The following is a 17,470-nucleotide window of genomic DNA, read 5'->3' as shown; positions in this document are numbered from 1 at the left end:
TGCAATATGATGATAGGTGATAGTAGTTTAGGCTACTAATTGGGCAAGGAACAGCTTCTCCGGGCAGTCGGATTCCTTACAGGATCCTGTGCCCTCAAGAAATACCTGCACAGGAAGGGACATAACATTAACCCAGCTTGTAATCGTTGTTCACAGGAAGATGAGTCTTTTGCTCATCTGTTGTGCGACTGAAATGCGCTCGCCCATCAAAGAGCTCTTATTTTTTCAAAACACTCTCCTAAGCTTGATGAGCTATCAACTGTCCCAGTCCGTAGTTTGATCCAGTTCATCAAGAGCATCAAGCTATTGGACTGATAAGATATTGTGACGGCGAAGAGCAATAGATCTTTCAAGTCGCAGTGGTAGGATTTTCATATCCCTCCCCATTTAAATTCAATTCAATTCAGTTTAGGCTACAGTACAAAAATCCTTCTTCACATAATATTCTTCCAATACATAAACCTCTCTTAGAAAAACGAGGTAATTTGACATATGAATTCTATATACTATCAACTGATAAATTTGTAATCATTTTTTATTATTGTTACAGAAACAAAATGTTGCTCACTATTGCCTATCTAAACATATACAGGGATATCACTTTATTTTTACCAACATTTTTAACATTAACCTGGCTATATTCGGAAACACTGTTTCCCCCTTCCATTACAGGAGTTAGGTGTTACTAGTGCAATATGTAAACAAATCATTTTACTAGGTATAGAAGGAGAGAAAAGTAGTGTATCCATTTAAGTTGTAGGGAAATACGATATTACGATTTTCAGTTTGATCATCACTTTTACGGAATTTATCAAAATACAGTAGAGTAGTAACATTTTTTTTTTCAAAAACTCAACTTTTCAGGCGGCTATGTTCGTTATGTAATGTCTACTTTATTTAGCATATTAATTATTGATGTTATCATACAATATAGAGAGTGCATTTAAATTGAGGGAGTCATAAGTAAAGGGCTGTAAGTGCACTTAAGTTACTTTTGAGAAAATGGGGTTTAAATATTTAAGCTTTCGTAAAATCGGTGAAATTTTTATTTAAATTTTAATGTGTGATGCGATTAAAATATCCCTTTGCCACTAAAATTTTAGGTACTTTTGCTTACACTGGATGCACTTAACTCATGTTATTACAAATGTCACTAGCATTCCTTTGCTTTTAGCCACCTCAATACAAAAAAGGCTAATCTAAATTTTTAAACAAGTTGCTGAAAATGGTTGCCGTTCATTACAATGCAGGCTTCAATTCAGTACGCATATTAGTAAAAACATTTTGAAGCATATTCTCTGAAATTGAATTTATCGTTTCTTGAATATAATTTTTAGTACGATATTATTAATATAGGCTCTTTCTTCTATAGAAAACGCAATCATATTTCTGAAACACACTATACACTGAAGTGTTTACTTCACTGCTTGAAGACTTCGAATGCAACAGCGGCCGTAAGTTTGTGTGTCTGACGGGAGCAAGGACATTAGTGAAGGGGTGAGAGTGAAGTACATTCAGAAATGCAGGTACAATAAAAATGCAAGTAAAAATAAAATGATGTCCCTGTACAACATTGATAAGAAAGTTGCTAATGTTTTGCATTGCATGCAAATTCCTCTATAGACCCTTGAGCACATATTTAAACAGTAGACTATTAAATCTAAAGTAATATCGGGAAAGGTTTTATGAGTAATCTACATGCCACATTTAATTTTCCTACCTTCTGCTTCGGAAACTAGATCGTAAATATCTTCCAGGTAGGAATAATGGGTGCAGCTGTTGACGTCATTCGGCAGTTTTTCTTTTCTGCAAACAAAACACAAACATTTCCATATATTAGTAATATAGCAGTGGTAACAATACTAGGTACCATAATTATGTTTCATAACGTGTTGAAACTTACTAAGGCATGTATGTTTTAAACCATTTATTTGATGTTCATATGTTTATACAGGGTGATTCACGAGGAAAGTTAAACAATTTAGGATACGATATTTTAGGACATTTTGAGTGAAAAAATTCATATGAACATATGTCCGTTTTCGAACGATGGCGGAGCTAGATGCATTTTTAAGGTAAAACGTCTCGCCCCAATGTGAATCAGACGTTACCATATGCTGCTGACGTGAGACAAGATCTCAATGAATGACGTAACATTGGAATCTGCATTGTGAGCGATGTAGATAAGAGAAGAGAAACAAACCGGGTGGTGGAGCATTACAAATGTCACAACAAATACACTATCACTTATCGGTTCACAGCAGTTCAGTCAGCTATCTACAGTACAGTAGTTATACAGGTACAGTTATCGGAAGTGTTAAGTTGTGTTTTTCAACATGTCTTATAAATTTTTGACTATAGAATACGCCGATATTGTGTATATTTATGGTGTGTGCGGTGGAAGTTCCTTGCGTGCCGTCGCTGAATATGAAAGACGCTTTCCGAACAGAAGGGTAACATATCGAAGAGTATTTACTGTCTATGGGGTTGGATGAAAGACTTGGTATAACAAAGGAAGGGGGAAACAAGAGAGGCGCTATTCGATCGTATTTTGGATGCGGCATAAGAACTGCCACGTGCAAATCTCCCGAGCGATGAGCGCGATTCACGTCCGAGTGCAACAGTGCATTGAAGCAGAAGGAGGTACCTTTGAAAATGTGCGAAAACATCGACCCCGACGTCTAGAATATTAGGTATGTATGCATACGTGAATATAAACTTTAAATTTGTCCGTTATCTGTCTCTAAATGCGAGTTAGTACAATGGAATCTCAGAAGTTTATGTGAAATCAAAGAGCCATATCTCCGTAACCGTTCGAAAACGGACCTATATTCATATGAACTTTTTGAGTCAGAATGACTTCAGAATTCACATCCCAAATTTTTTACCTTTCCTCGTGAATCACCCTGTTATTCATTCAAACTTTTAGAGCTCAGTCTCTACTTTGTTGCCGCAGAATATACCTTACCATTATTACACGTCATAATTTATTCAATAATTTCAGCTCATCGTAATAAGTAAACAGATTCATATGAATGCATATTTTTACGAGTTTTATGTTTACTGATATTATAAAAACCGGTAATGTAAATCTTGAAGTCGGATTCGTCATAGGAGACGTAAGGATACAATGTTATTCGTACCTGGCACTGATCGTACAGACTCTAGTGAAATTCAGCACTGTGCTATCGCTTCCATGGTGACCATGATGGCCAGTACATACAGCAGACAAGACGGACTGCATCTTGAATAACAATACTGCCACACTTCAATACTATTGATTTTTTAATGATTGAAGACTAAGACTTATTCCACTACTATTAATACAATATTGAATTTGAAATGTTTGAATGTATGCTCATGGAAGGGATGATAGTAGAAGGAACGAGAATAAAGTGCATAAGATTTGATGATGATATGGCGTTGTTAGCAGAAGAAGAGATAATACCACAGTCTACTATATACAGTCGCGAAGCTTGAGGTGTTTTTTTGCAAATCTCGTGATAAAGCGCTCCAAGCAACAATAGACTGTCCATGGTCGACTTTGGACTGTGTCGTATTTCTATCGAGTGCTAGCTCGTTGCGTATTTCACATTGATGCTTGTGAAATGTTCGTTATTGGTTATAATGAAAATGTTAATGGCTAAAATATAATAATTGGAATAATAATATGGGACAAGGAGGAGACGTTTGTAGTGCTATAAACTGTAGCAACAGTAAGAGAAAGAGGCCAGAGTTATCCTTTTTCCGGTTTCCGAAAGATTCAGAAAGGTTCCTGGGTTTCCATAAGAATGCTGTGCAGAAACAAAACTGTTAATTTGAAGTTCTTTGTGACTGTTAGAATACATTATATCCTTAAATTTCACAATGAAATGTTTCAGTCTAACCGAAAGGACATTAGATACCGGTTAAAGTTCTGTCACATAGGCTGCTAAATTTCCAGAGAAATAAAGGTTAGGTCTACTTTTTTTTCAGAGGATATATTTTTAATTGTAGCTATTAATTTTGTTATTATTTTTATGTGTTATTTTACTAAAGAAATAGAAAAATTAAGTTTGTTTTAATGAAATTTATTGATCACGTTTTATTTTCAATTCTGGTGGGATTATTATTGCTTAGGCCTACTTTTTTCTTCAAACGATATGTTTTTAATTATAGCTGTTAATTTTGTTATTATTTTTATTTGTTGCTTTACTAGAGACGTAGAAAAGTCTGTTACAATAAAATTTATTGATCATGTTTTATTTCCAATTCTGGTGTGATTATTATTGCTTAACCTTATCCCACTTTGTTAACTACGTAAGCCTACACTACAAGTACCGGTACACGTAAGTTACTCCATTAATTCATATTTCCATTATTATTCTTGTAAAGAGAAATGCAAATTAATATTTATTGGTTTCATAGTTAATTATCGCTATAATCTTGAATGAGTGAAGCTATTATAGTAAATTTCAGTTCGTTTTGCACAAACAAAAATTATATTAACTTATTTCTTGTAGGTATCTTCGAGTTTACGGTGGAATTCAATATACTTCATTAAAATAAAAAATTAACTTTATGCATTTAATATTTCAATAATGGAAGGAAGGTGTTAATTTTTCCAAAAGAACACGACAACGAAAGTGTAACATATTTTGTCGGCTGCTAGGAGAGAGATCTGCGATGATGAGGCGATAGTAGCGATCCTAGTGGTGGGAAACTACCCATGTTTGCATTTTTACTACATATTGAGCTTCGCGACTGTATATAGTAGACTGTGATAATACTAAGAGACATGCGATTGGAGTTAAATGACAGCTGTGATCAGTATGGGATGAAGATAAAAGTAAACAAGACGAAGACCATGGTTGTAGGAAGAGAAATGAAGAAGGTAACTTTCGAATTATAAATGAGGTAGTAGAGCAGCGATGTCAAGGTCAAGTGCACGTGGACAGTTCTGTGTGAGATCAAGCGCTCACTGGTTGCAATGAAGGCAGCAACAGAGAATAAGAAGGGGTGAGCAAAGTGAAGTCTATTGGCCTTTCACTGCAAGATGAATTAAACTGTTTTTAAATAATAGATAACGTGTTACATTCATACAAGACAACAAGAAATCAGAACATATTTTGTAGAATGTACGTCTCCAATAAATGCAAAGAATTATAAACTAGTAGGCTACAATAAATAATAAGCATAGCTTCTCCTTAACTTATATATTTTCAGATAATAGCTAGAATATGATTAAGTTTTATATAATGATCTAATAATCCGACTAGTATAAAAACACTGTTTTCCTGTTTTAAACTTACCAATACAAAAGTGAAAGAAATTACAGGACATTGTGCATACGGAAAAAGGAAATAAAAGGATTGTAAGAAATAATAAAATAGTTTATTTTTTATCTTAGAGGTTATAGTAATGACGCCTATCTAATAATTAAGTGCTTTGTAACTGTGACACACTTAATAATGTAGGCGTATTTCAATTTCGTCCTGATCATTTCTATTTGGCCTATGTACATTTAGTAGTAGTAGTATGATCCTAATATTACAGGCCTCAACAGTGCAACGACCTAAATATTTAATGTTCTATTCGTTTGCTGAGTTATTCCTTATTATTGCTTCATTTTTATGAGGGAACGTCCTCTAGAATTTTTTCTGAATTTTGGCTCTTAAGTTGTCCATCGCTGTGTAGTAACGGTTAGCATGCCTGACAGTGGTTCAAATCCTGGTTGGGACAAGTCATCTGCTTGAGGTTTTTTCCGAGGGTTTCCCTCAACTCACTAAGAACAAATGCTGGGTAACTTTCGGCGCTGGACCCTGGACTCATTTCGCTGGCATTATCACATTCATCTTACTCAGACTAGATAACCATAGCTCTTGATACAGCGTCTTAAAATAATCCGATTAGAGAAAAAACTGTAAATTAAGACCTATATTTTTCTCTACAAGATTCAATAAATTAACTGATTAACATAATGTATTCTCTGAATTTTAAAAAATAACGACATAGTGATCTCAGGGTGGATTTATCCCAGAAACTGCAACGTGTTCATAATGCGTGTGTTCGTTTCATTTGCAATGTCCGCTAACACGATCACATTTCGCCTTGTTTCGATAAATTATTGTGGCTCAGGTTAAATGAGAGGAGAAAGTTATATTCCCTTTCTCTCTTATACCGAATTTTGCACACCTCTACTCCCTCTTACTTATCTGTCCGATTCCACAGTCTTTCTCAGTATCATAACTTAAATACTCGGTCACAATATGATAACACGCTAGAAATACCACTGCACACATCATCTCTTTATTCTTCATCTTTCACTGTTGCTACTTCTCGTCACTGGAATTCTCTGCCGCCTGAAGTCAAGGGCTGCTGAACTTTAATTTCCTTTAAATGTAAATTAGAAAAATATCTTATGATGAGTTGCCAGACCTAACGCGTTGCAAATATTTAATGGAATGTGTTCCACTGTATTTATTTTTATTTTTTAATTTAATTTGATTTTTTGTTCCTTATTTTTATTGTGTAATCATGGAAATCGTGTTTATTTATCACTTAACCCCAATATGTATCCCAATGTGTTGTTTTTTATTATTAATTTATTTTTGTGTACATTTTATTCAATTGTCGGTTTCTGGTTTAATTACGTGAATTATACTTAATTGTAATCTAATACTAATATGTATACTAATGTGTTTATTTTTAATTTTACTCTGTACATTTTTTATTGAATTATCGGCTTCTGTTCTTATGTGATTCGTATTTGATTCTAACAACATTAATATGTATTCCGCTGCATTTATTTTTATTTTATGAGGTAAATTTTCATGTAACTACCACTTTTGATCTCATTATGTACCTAAATTGTATCAGTATTGTGATGTAGTTTATGCTGTGGGCAATTTTATTGTTTATGGTGGCTGTACTGTTTACTTTATTTTTCCTGAACGTACCCTGATCTTCTCCTCCGCTGATTGGAGGAACGACACGCATCGCCGGCCTCGGCTTGGAGACCGAGCGAATATTCAGTTGGTGAGAGAATTCGACGCAGTTACGACTTCGAGAGAGAAACGGGTAGTCTCCCGTCTCGGCTGAGATAGTCAACTCATCGTATTACGTGGTTCCGGTGGTCAAGGTGACCCCGATGATTTAGATAGCTGCGACTATCGTCTGTGTGGTATAATTCATCGGTGGAACATGGTTTGGATATCATCGCTTTACAGACTGAGGGATGGTCTGTTTCATTCTCAGCATTCCTGATTTTCATATTCTATACTACGAGGGATCATCGACGTCCATAAGCCTACAGGGAAGTTCTCTGGGGCCGTTACGCCATTAATGTATATAACGGCTTACTTGGTTACCGTGTGCTTTCCATGGATTTGAACTTTGATTCAGCTAAAGGTTGGAGACTACAACTTTTTGGGTCGATTTCTAAAACCGCGTTTGGGTTTATAAAACGAGGTCTTTTTCATTTTTCTGAGCCATGGCTCGAAACCATGGTCTGAAGCAGAGACCATGGCTGGGGCAGGTTTAAAACCACGGCTTCATGTATACAAGATGGAGGAAGTAGATCAGCTGGATGACTATGAAAGGAAAATTTGTGATTACAAAATAAATATTAAATCTCGGATTAGAGTGACGAGAGACAGGAATAATCCTTTGTAACTATATAACGACGACAATTTCATGTGAATATTTTCAATTTTCGAAGGAATCAACGCAAAATTTAGCAAGAATGCTAAATAATAATCTGAAACGAAATGCAAGAGATACCAGGTTGGCAAGTTTTTTACACCTTATTGTTGCTTTGAGGGAAGTAAGATATAGGCCTAATATTTTATACTAATTACACCTTTATGACTGTAAGACGATGCAAGTTAATTCTTAGTCTTTACAGTAGTTCTGGACATTTTATTTAATACTGGAATATGATATGGGCCCACAAGAATATGTATGAAGCAAGCGTAATTTTGTCTCCCTATTTTAAGTATTATGCTACTGGGGCTTTCCACGTAGTAGGCCTATTATATGAGAAAATAGAACCATATATTATTTTAGTTTCAATTGCAACTTTAATCCAGTTAATATTTAGGTTATTGATTCGTTAGACCCGGGTTTTCAGGTAGTTAATGTTGGCAGTAGCTATGAACAAATGATAAACTACAACATAAACGTTCGAATTGTGCTAATTATTTAGGAAATATAATTCTGGTACCTAAAAATCAGTTCTCTATAATTAATGCTAGTATTTTACGCACATATATTCTGTAAATTAGCAAATATAACAATACCTTAGCTGAAAACAAAAGAATGTGACTTACTGGAATTCAATAAAAATATTAATCCCGATGTTCATTTCTTTCTAATATCGACTGTTTACAAGAATACAAATCGATTCTTAGCTGCGTTGCCATATATAAAACACAAGAACCTCGGTTTCTTCACAAGCCGCGTCTCGACTTCGTTTTAGAAATCGCATAAAGATTCAGACCTTGATCTCGGTTTAAAAGCCGAGGTTTGGAACCACGATTTCGTGCGTGTTTTAGAAATCAACCCAAATGTCTTATTTGAGCCGAGTCTATTCAGACTGTATTTTCAATGAGTGTTCAGTTTACTCTGTTATACATTGCCTTTCTTACATTCATTCTGATGGCAGACATTAATTTTCTCTCTTTCATTATCTCACTATTTTATAATTGTTATTAGATTTATAATTCTTTGTTTTTGTATTTTTACATTAATTTATCTCTCTCAGTTTGTTAATATTAAATTGTTATAATTATCATGGTATTTGTATTATTTGTGAAAGGCAGCCAAAAATACCTAGAGTTACGATCCTTTCCTCTTCCCTGGGTTTTACTCAGGCACGATGATACAACAGTATGTAATTACTAGGGAACGGAATTTGGAGCAGTAATAGCTAGTATTGGCATCTACACAGTCATTTGTTTACAACCCTTTATACCAAGTCCTCCCCTCCATGACATACTCGCAGATCTCTGCACGTCAACAACAGGTGAACGGGACAGTTGTCGCATAAGAACTTCAACGTGCAGGTTTGCAGTTCAGAGTAGTGAAGTGCAGGTACAATGCCGAAAGTGAAACCAACTAACAATACAAAATTGAAAAACTAGCCTATATTTGTAAAAGCTCCAGATCGAGTATCAAAATTCAGGAAACAATTCCCTAAATTGTCGCTTCCCCCAAGTCCAGTTCTTAAGAGCTGGGGGTCATGGTTAGAAGCTTGCAATTATTACGCACATCACCTCCAATCTGTGAAGAAAGTGGTCCAGTCTTTCGATCCCGATGATGCCGCTGCGACGATTCAAATACGCCAGGAACTGCTAAATGATAGAACAATCGAGAAAGAAATCATGGATATTAAGCCAAATTTTGAATATTTACCGGATGCCATTATTCAATTAGAATAGTCAGGAGTAGAACTAGTTGAGCAAATAAACATTATGAGGACTATTGTAAATAAAACTGAGTGCAGTAGAAGGTGAAGTAGGAAAACGTGTTGGTGAAAAAATGAACAGAGTTTTGATTAAAAATGATGGGTACGGTATTCTTAGTCGGATTTCAGATGTACTAACAAAGACTTGTCCCAATGACATCATTCAACATGTGAATTTAATTGACGTATCTTGTTTCAAGTACTCTCCAATTGTCTCTGCAGATGTAGAGCGGAGTTTTTCCATGTTAAAAAATTTCCTTCCTTGCAACAGAGCAAAGCTATATTTTGAAAATTTGAAAATAATATATACAATTTATTATAACAAGGCACAGCAGGAATAATTGTTTCATGAACAAAATATAGCATTAATTGAAAATGCCATTTAGTTGCTTTTACATTTTGTTCAACATTTAATGATACTATATTAGGCTATATTGTAAATATTGTAGTATATTGCATATATTGTAAATACTGTAGTATACGTTGTATAGGCTACATATTATCATATTTCATAATATTGTAAATAAAAGTTTTAATTTAACACGCTCCTGACAGAAAAACACACATATTCAGAGGCGAGTTCCATACAGAAGACAACTGTCTATCAGCCATCAATATCTCCACTGACACGCGAAGATGCAGAGGTTGATATTTAACTGTGTATATTTGTAATGTTGTTTATTGGTGTCTTGTGCGTTGCCAAGAAAAGCACATGTAATTAAAAAAGAAATGCAGATTATGTATGTAGGTCATTATAAATCATTAAACTATAACAATTGTTTATTCTGAAATACGTTTACAGCACGTTGCGTGTAAGTTTGTATGAAGTGAACTGTACTCGTCCATGCTCTGTGACGCAGCTCGCTTGACAGTCACTGAGCTACGAATATCTATACTACGTTTCACCATTCTTTATAATACTCCAAATTCCTTTCCCTGGTAATTACTTAATTCCGATCCAGTTTTATGTTCAACTATGTAAGCAAGTTTTAATCCTGGTAGAGATTAGAGAAGGCCTTACGGCCTTAACTCTGCCAGGTTAAATAAAGCCATTATTATTATTATTATTATTATTATTATTATTATTATTATTATATTATTATTATTATTATAGTGACAAAATTGATAATATATTTACATTTACCATCCGCATAGCTACAACACAATTTATTAACGACTTTTTATAACAGGGACGATAAACATGATGGCGGTAATAAGAATAATAACTGCAGACATAATTATATGCATTTTTTTTTCAGTTTATCTGTGCAGTTCTATGCACAAGAGTGTTACCGATATCATGGGAGAACAAAAGCCGTGTAGTTTGAGTGTTGTTTGTGGAATAATGAGTGTACAACAGAATAAAGTGAAAAGGTATCGCTTTCCACAAAAATGGGACAGGTCTGGGCTTCGCAACACAATTAAACTGAATTTGAATATTTTATAGCCGTTAACCTGCAGGCAGCAGGCGATAAGGTATTGATTTGTTTACGACCTATTTATATTTCGTCTCTAACACTCGCTTATATTTAGATGACCCGGATCACGGCTCCGTGGAGCGAGCAGAGAACTTTCCTGTCCGTGGACTCCGGGCTTGTTGCGTCACTCTTTCAGGCTCACCAATTTCACGTTGCAGTGCCTGATACGGGTACACAGTCCACAACACAAAGTCATTTAATCATGATTTGGATAAAAGGAAATAAAAGTTATTCTGAGCGCTGTTAAACTAAATAAATTAAAGATCTAGCTAATCAGCCAATCTGTCCATGAGTCCATTCAATAGGCAGACCATTTATGTAAGTCAGTATGTCGATCTGCAGGTCGTTAATGAATACTCTAACACTATTGCTCTTACTGTCCGTCCAAGTCCTTATATCGCAGGCAGAGTGCTGCATTGGAGTTAAATCGCTCGCTTGAACTCGGTCGATTGTCGCACCCTCGAGTGAGATACGATCGGTCGTGATACGCTCGTAATAAATAGAAGCACAGTACAAGGTCATCTCACCGACATGTCTTATCTTGTATGGAAGGCGACAGATAAGATACACATATGTTTTGCTCACACGGTAAAAATAAGGCTTTATTTTCTGCGTTTATGACAAACGTTTAATGGAACGTACCAAAACAGTAACATGAAGTTATAAATAAAATAGTATGAAAAACTTCGATATACAGTTATTATTGCTAATTAATAATTATTCAATATTTGATTTACCACATATATACTGTAATATGATAGGTCCATGCATAGTGTTCCGCCTATATACTGCGACAATGTAGAAACGTTTTACAAAATATTATTGATATAGCAGTAGATTAATAACAATATTAGTACAGAGATAAAGTCATAGAAAATATAATAAAACGAATAATCATGCTACACAACTATTACAGACCCAAAAATTGATACATTATTATTATTATTATTACTACTATATTTTATTATTACTATTAATATTATTATTACTATTAGGCCTATTATTATTATTACTATCATTATTATTATTACTATTCTTATTTTTTATCATTACTATTATTATTATTATTATTATTATTATTATCAATAATTGTCTATTTTTTATACTTTGTATGCCTCATTTATGTTCACATTTTATTATGCTTTTTTCTTTCTTTCTGTATGTTATATATTATGTCTGATTTCTTCTTATTTGTTGTTTACATTTTATTATTATTATCATCTTATTCAGTTTTGTGTGTAAAATTGTAGTGTACTTTGTAAATTTGTAGTGATTTTGTAACGCAGTTTTACTCCTAGTTGAGTGTTAGAGAAGGCCGTATGCCAGGTTAAATAAATAATAATAATAATATTAATAATAATAATAATAATAATAATAATAATAATAATAATTATTATTATTATTATTATAAACTTGATACAGTTCTTGCATTATCGTGATTGTGTTTTCCGTTTATAATAATTACATTACATCCAATAACATCTATCAGATATGGCAAAAATAAAATCACTCCTGTGTGGAAAAAAAAAAAAAAAAAAAACATTTACCTACAACATACTACATTTTAAAGCAAGTTTTGTAGTTGTACTATGGAGAGGTTAGTTAAACACTGCAAAGTTTTGAAATGATAAACATCTATGATGTTACTACACAGTTCCTCACTGTAACAAGAACGAATGTCTAACGCTCGGCTTATACCGTTCGAGGATTTATCGCTCGCGTACATGCACTGTATAATATCTACGTATTTTTTTAACTTCATACTGCTTCTATCAGGCTTAGATGAAAATACTCTTTCACTATAAATGGAATACTTTTACTGTCTTAAGTTGAGGCAAATCCACTAATTGTTGGGTAACATTCGGCGTTGGACCTCGGACTCATTTCGCTTTCAATAGTATAATTTTCATTAATTATCTTTAATATTTATAGCTTAACCAGGAGGACATGGCGGGCGTGGTTCCAGGATTCGCCTACTGATGGAATCTGTCTATGGGAGCTGCACATTTCCAGAGAAATCGCAGGGGCTTCTATAAGCGGACTGCGGTTAATAGGGGTGAGTAGCTCCCTCGGATAGATGGCGCCTTGATGAACCATGGAATCGACGGCGGCATGGCCTTCTGATTGAGGATGCAGCAGACGAGGAATGGTGTCCAGTCAGAACTGGATACTATGGCTGAATCGATACGAAAGCATCATGAAGTGAATCATGTGCTTGAAGAGCGATGCTAAGTGGGCTTCAACAATCACTGCAACTTAAGGAGGTTGCCAAATAAGCCTAAGGCTTGCCTGCGGCCCTCCAACGAAGGAAAAAATAAGTGGAGGCACAGAGTCGTATTAATCCCACTTAACAAGGGACCCGTAATATCTATAGAGTATGTACGATTGGATAGTGGAAAAGACAAAACTTTGTTAATGGTAACATACAGTGAAGAAATAAGTCATCATCATCATCATCCATGCATATCAAGCCACTTGTGTAAACCAATTTACCGACAGAGTCGTTGCCCAGGATGTGCCGTAGGAAGTTGAGCCATGCTGTATCCACGATGAGATGAAATGACTATGGGGAATTGTTGGGATCTCACAAGGGGAACCGGAGCTCCTGGAGAAAACCTAGACCACGGGCTTTTCCAAAACAAGTTATAAATCGGAGGTACGCCGGGGATTGAACCCGAGTCGACAGACTTATAAGTCCAGGGCTCTAGTCACTAGACCGCCGTGCGGCTTCATCATCATCATCATCATCATCATCATCATCATCATCATCATCACCACCACCACTCTAGTATTAGGCTTAAAAGTAAATAAATACCAATAGATATGATATATGATAAAACATGAATGAAGTAAATCATGTATACATCTTGATTACACAACTTTTAACACTGTATCAGTTCGGAATATGTATGATAAGACTTTCTTGTGTTAAATTCTAACGTATCTTGTTTACATGTTTCGACCTATTTATGGGTCATCCTCAGAACTGGTCGTTGTTGGTCTTGGCGCCTCTTGTTCTGTTTCCTGTGAGGGTGCGTTCGTGTGGTATAGTGTAGTGTCAAAGAGTGTGTTTTCTGAAATTGAGTTGTGTGTTGTGAATTTCGTTGGGGTGTGTTTTCGTGTGTGTGTATATTTCGTATTACTCTAGTGTGTTTAGTTTCGGCTTTTTGGTTGGATGTGTAGTATCTCCATGTCTGTGTTGATGTCCCTGTGGGTGTGGTTAGCATTTGTAATGTGTTCTGCATATGTGGAGGTATTTTGTAATTTTGTTATGGCTGTGATGTGTTCTTTGTAACGTGTTTGAAACGATCTGCCTGTCTGTCCTATGTAGAAGTTGTTGCAGGTGTTACATGTGCGTTTGTATACGCCTGTGTGGTTGTATTTGTTTGTTTGTGTTGTTTGTGTGTTGAGATGTTTTTGTAGAGTGCTATTTGTTCTGTTTGCGATGACCCATAAATAGGTCGAAATATGTAAAGAAGGTACGTTAGAATTTAACACAAGAAAGTCTTATCATACATATTCCTAAATTATTTAATTGAAAAGAAAAATAAGAAGTGACAAGGAACTTATAAAATCGTAATTTGTTCAATTACCTAGTCATTGAACTTCATTTTTGCTTTTACAGAAACCTTTCCGCAAAAAGCATTTTTTTTTTTGTTTAGATAGAATTTTTTAATTCTATTTAATGGCTACTCTGCTTAATCTTAAAGAAACAAAGAGTAAAAAAAAAAGGAAATGAGTACATCAATAAATAATGGAAAGAAAAAGAGCGCTAGTGATGTAGGAGGTAAGTTAAAAAAGTGTAAATTAAAGTAAATACATATAGCAATATAAATAAATAATTATATGATAAAGAAATTAAGTAAATTATGTAATTAAAAAAAATAAAACTGACAAGAAACTTACAAAATCCTTTTTATTGTGAGAAACGTCTTTATGCTTGGCACCGTACGTATTTAAACTTTCTGGTTTTACCGGATCACCATTTTTACTTTCAATACCATCTCGCCTTTTTCTATTGCTGTAAGGACACGTGAACTCTATTTGCAACTTTTTTCATTTCATAACAAAGCAATACTGACTCTTATAAATTTAACAATTTGAAGATTTACATAATAACATACAATGAATTCTTTCATATATGTATTTTATTAATTTTGAGCATCTAATCTCCCTTGCATAAGTTGACTCATTTATCTTGCAAGACCGACTGTTATTTTATCAGCGTGGGACGTCATTATTTCCTTTTTAACTCATTTCATTTGTAAATTGACATCTTTTGGTTGATAAAAATTGCAAAAGCGATTATGCTGCTCCTATTTTAAAATATGAGTAAATATATTTTGTATTCGTTTATGTAATACTAATAAGTCACCTGGAATGCAACAATTCGCACTTAATGATAAATACAATACAATACAATTAAATGAGCTACAATACAGTACAATACAATACGATAATATTAAACATTAGGAAATCGAAATTATTCAAGTGAATTGATACTTTACTTGACGATCAACGAAGAACTGATACAAATAAATAGAACGAAGAGGTAGAGAAAAATAGAGCTGTATTAATAAGAATCATTGACGCTATTTGTCTTCTAGCTAACCAGGAGCTCCCTCTACGAGAACATGACGAATCAGATAGTTCTTGGAACAAAGGACATTTTTTAGAATTTTTGAATATGTTAAAAAAAAATATGGTTTAATTTTACAAAACCATCTCAATTCTTCCATAGTGTTTCCAGGAATTTCTCCATTGATTCAAAATGATACCATGAAAGCTATTACTGATGTAGAAAAAGAATAAATAAAAAATGAAAGTAACTCAGTTTCATTTGTAGCTATATTACTTGATGAAACGTCTGATACTGAGAACAAATCTCAACTATCTTCAGTTCTCCGCTATGTCTGTGAAAGATTCTTGGGCTTTGTAGACGTTAGTGCTGATGGAACAGCAGATGGTTTATTTACTCAAGTAGCACGAGTAGTAATTGAATTTGAAATTTCTACTAAACTCGTGTGACTATATACCAATTACATATATTTATTTGACAGAACACCCATACTCCAGGTCCAGCATACGCCACTGTTCCAGGCGGCAGATTTCTTAGCATACGCCACTGTTCCAGGCGGCAGATTTCTAAGACACAGGGATACAAAAGCATACGCCACTGTTCCAGGCGGCAGATTGCTTAGCATACGCCACTGTTCCAGGCGGCAGATTTCTAAGACACAGGGATACAAAAGCATACGCCACTGTTCCAGGCGGCAGATTTCTAAGACACAGGGATACAAAAGCATACGCCACTGTTCCAGGCGGCAGATTTCTTAGCATACGCCACTGTTCCAGGCGGCAGATTTATAAGACACAGGGATACAAAAGCATACGCCACTGTTGAAGGCGGCAGATTTCTTAGCATAGGCCACTGTTCCAGACAGCAGATTTCTAAGACACAGGGATACAAAAGCATATGCCACTGTTCCAGGCGGCAGATTTCTTAGCATACGCCACTGTTCCAGGCGGCAGATTTCTAAGACACAGGGATACAAAAGCATACGCCACTGTTCCAGGCGGCAGATTTCTTAGCATACGCCACTGTTCCAGGCGGCAGATTTCTTAGCATACGCCACTGTTCCAGACAGCAGATTTCTAAGACACAGGGATACAAAAGCATACGCCACTGTTCCAGGCGGCAGATTTCTTAGCATACGCCACTGTTCCAGGCGGCAGATTTCTTAGCATACGCCACTGTTCCAGGCGGCAGATTTCTAAGACACAGGGATACAAAAGCATACGCCACTGTTCCAGGCGGCAGATTTCTTAGCATACGCCACTGTTCCAGGCGGCAGTTTTCTTAGCATACGCCACTGTTCCAGGCGGCAAGATTTCTAAGACACAGGGATACAAAAGCATACGCCACTGTTCCAGACGGCATATTTCCAAGACACAGGGATACAAATGCATACGCCACTGTTCCAGGCGGCAGATTTCTAAGACACAGGGATACAAAAGCATACGCCACTGTTCCAGGCGGCAGATTTCTTAGCATACGCCACTATTCCAGGCGGCAGATTTCTAAGACACAGGGATACAAAAGCATACGCCACTGTTCCAGGCGGCAGATTTCTAAGACACAGGGATACAAAAGCATACGCCACTGTTCCAGGCGGCAGATTTCTTAGCATACGCCACTGTTCCAGGCGGCAGATTTATAAGACACAGGGATACAAAAGCATACGCCACTGTTGAAGGCGGCAGATTTCTTAGCATACGCCACTGTTCCAGACAGCAGATTTCTAAGACACAGGGATACAAAAGCATATGCCACTGTTCCAGGCGGCAGATTTCTTAGCATACGCCACTGTTCCAGGCGGCAGATTTCTTAGCATACGCCACTGTTCCAGGCGGCAGATTTCTAAGACACAGGGATACAAAAGCATACGCCACTGTTCCAGGCGGCAGATTTCTTAGCATACGCCACTATTCCAGGCGGCAGATTTCTAAGACACAGGGATACAAAAGCATACGCCACTGTTCAAGG

At 35.6% G+C, this 17,470-nt stretch overlaps 1 protein-coding gene across 1 annotated transcript in view; it reads right to left on the bottom strand.

Annotated features, from left to right (window-relative positions):
* Nucleotides 1–17,470, bottom strand: part of Gycalpha99B (guanylate cyclase 1 soluble subunit alpha 2) — a 1,225,856-nt gene that overhangs the window by 761,762 nt on the left and 446,624 nt on the right. Inside the window, exon 4 of the mRNA XM_069832137.1 lies at nt 1,721–1,806. Coding sequence (XP_069688238.1) covers nt 1,721–1,806 — 86 coding nt within the window. The remainder of the gene's footprint in view (nt 1–1,720; nt 1,807–17,470) is intronic.

Source organism: Periplaneta americana, chromosome 8, assembly GCF_040183065.1.
Source record: "Periplaneta americana isolate PAMFEO1 chromosome 8, P.americana_PAMFEO1_priV1, whole genome shotgun sequence".
Taxonomy (NCBI): domain Eukaryota; kingdom Metazoa; phylum Arthropoda; class Insecta; order Blattodea; family Blattidae; genus Periplaneta; species Periplaneta americana.
This window is presented reverse-complemented; position numbering and strand designations above follow the sequence as displayed.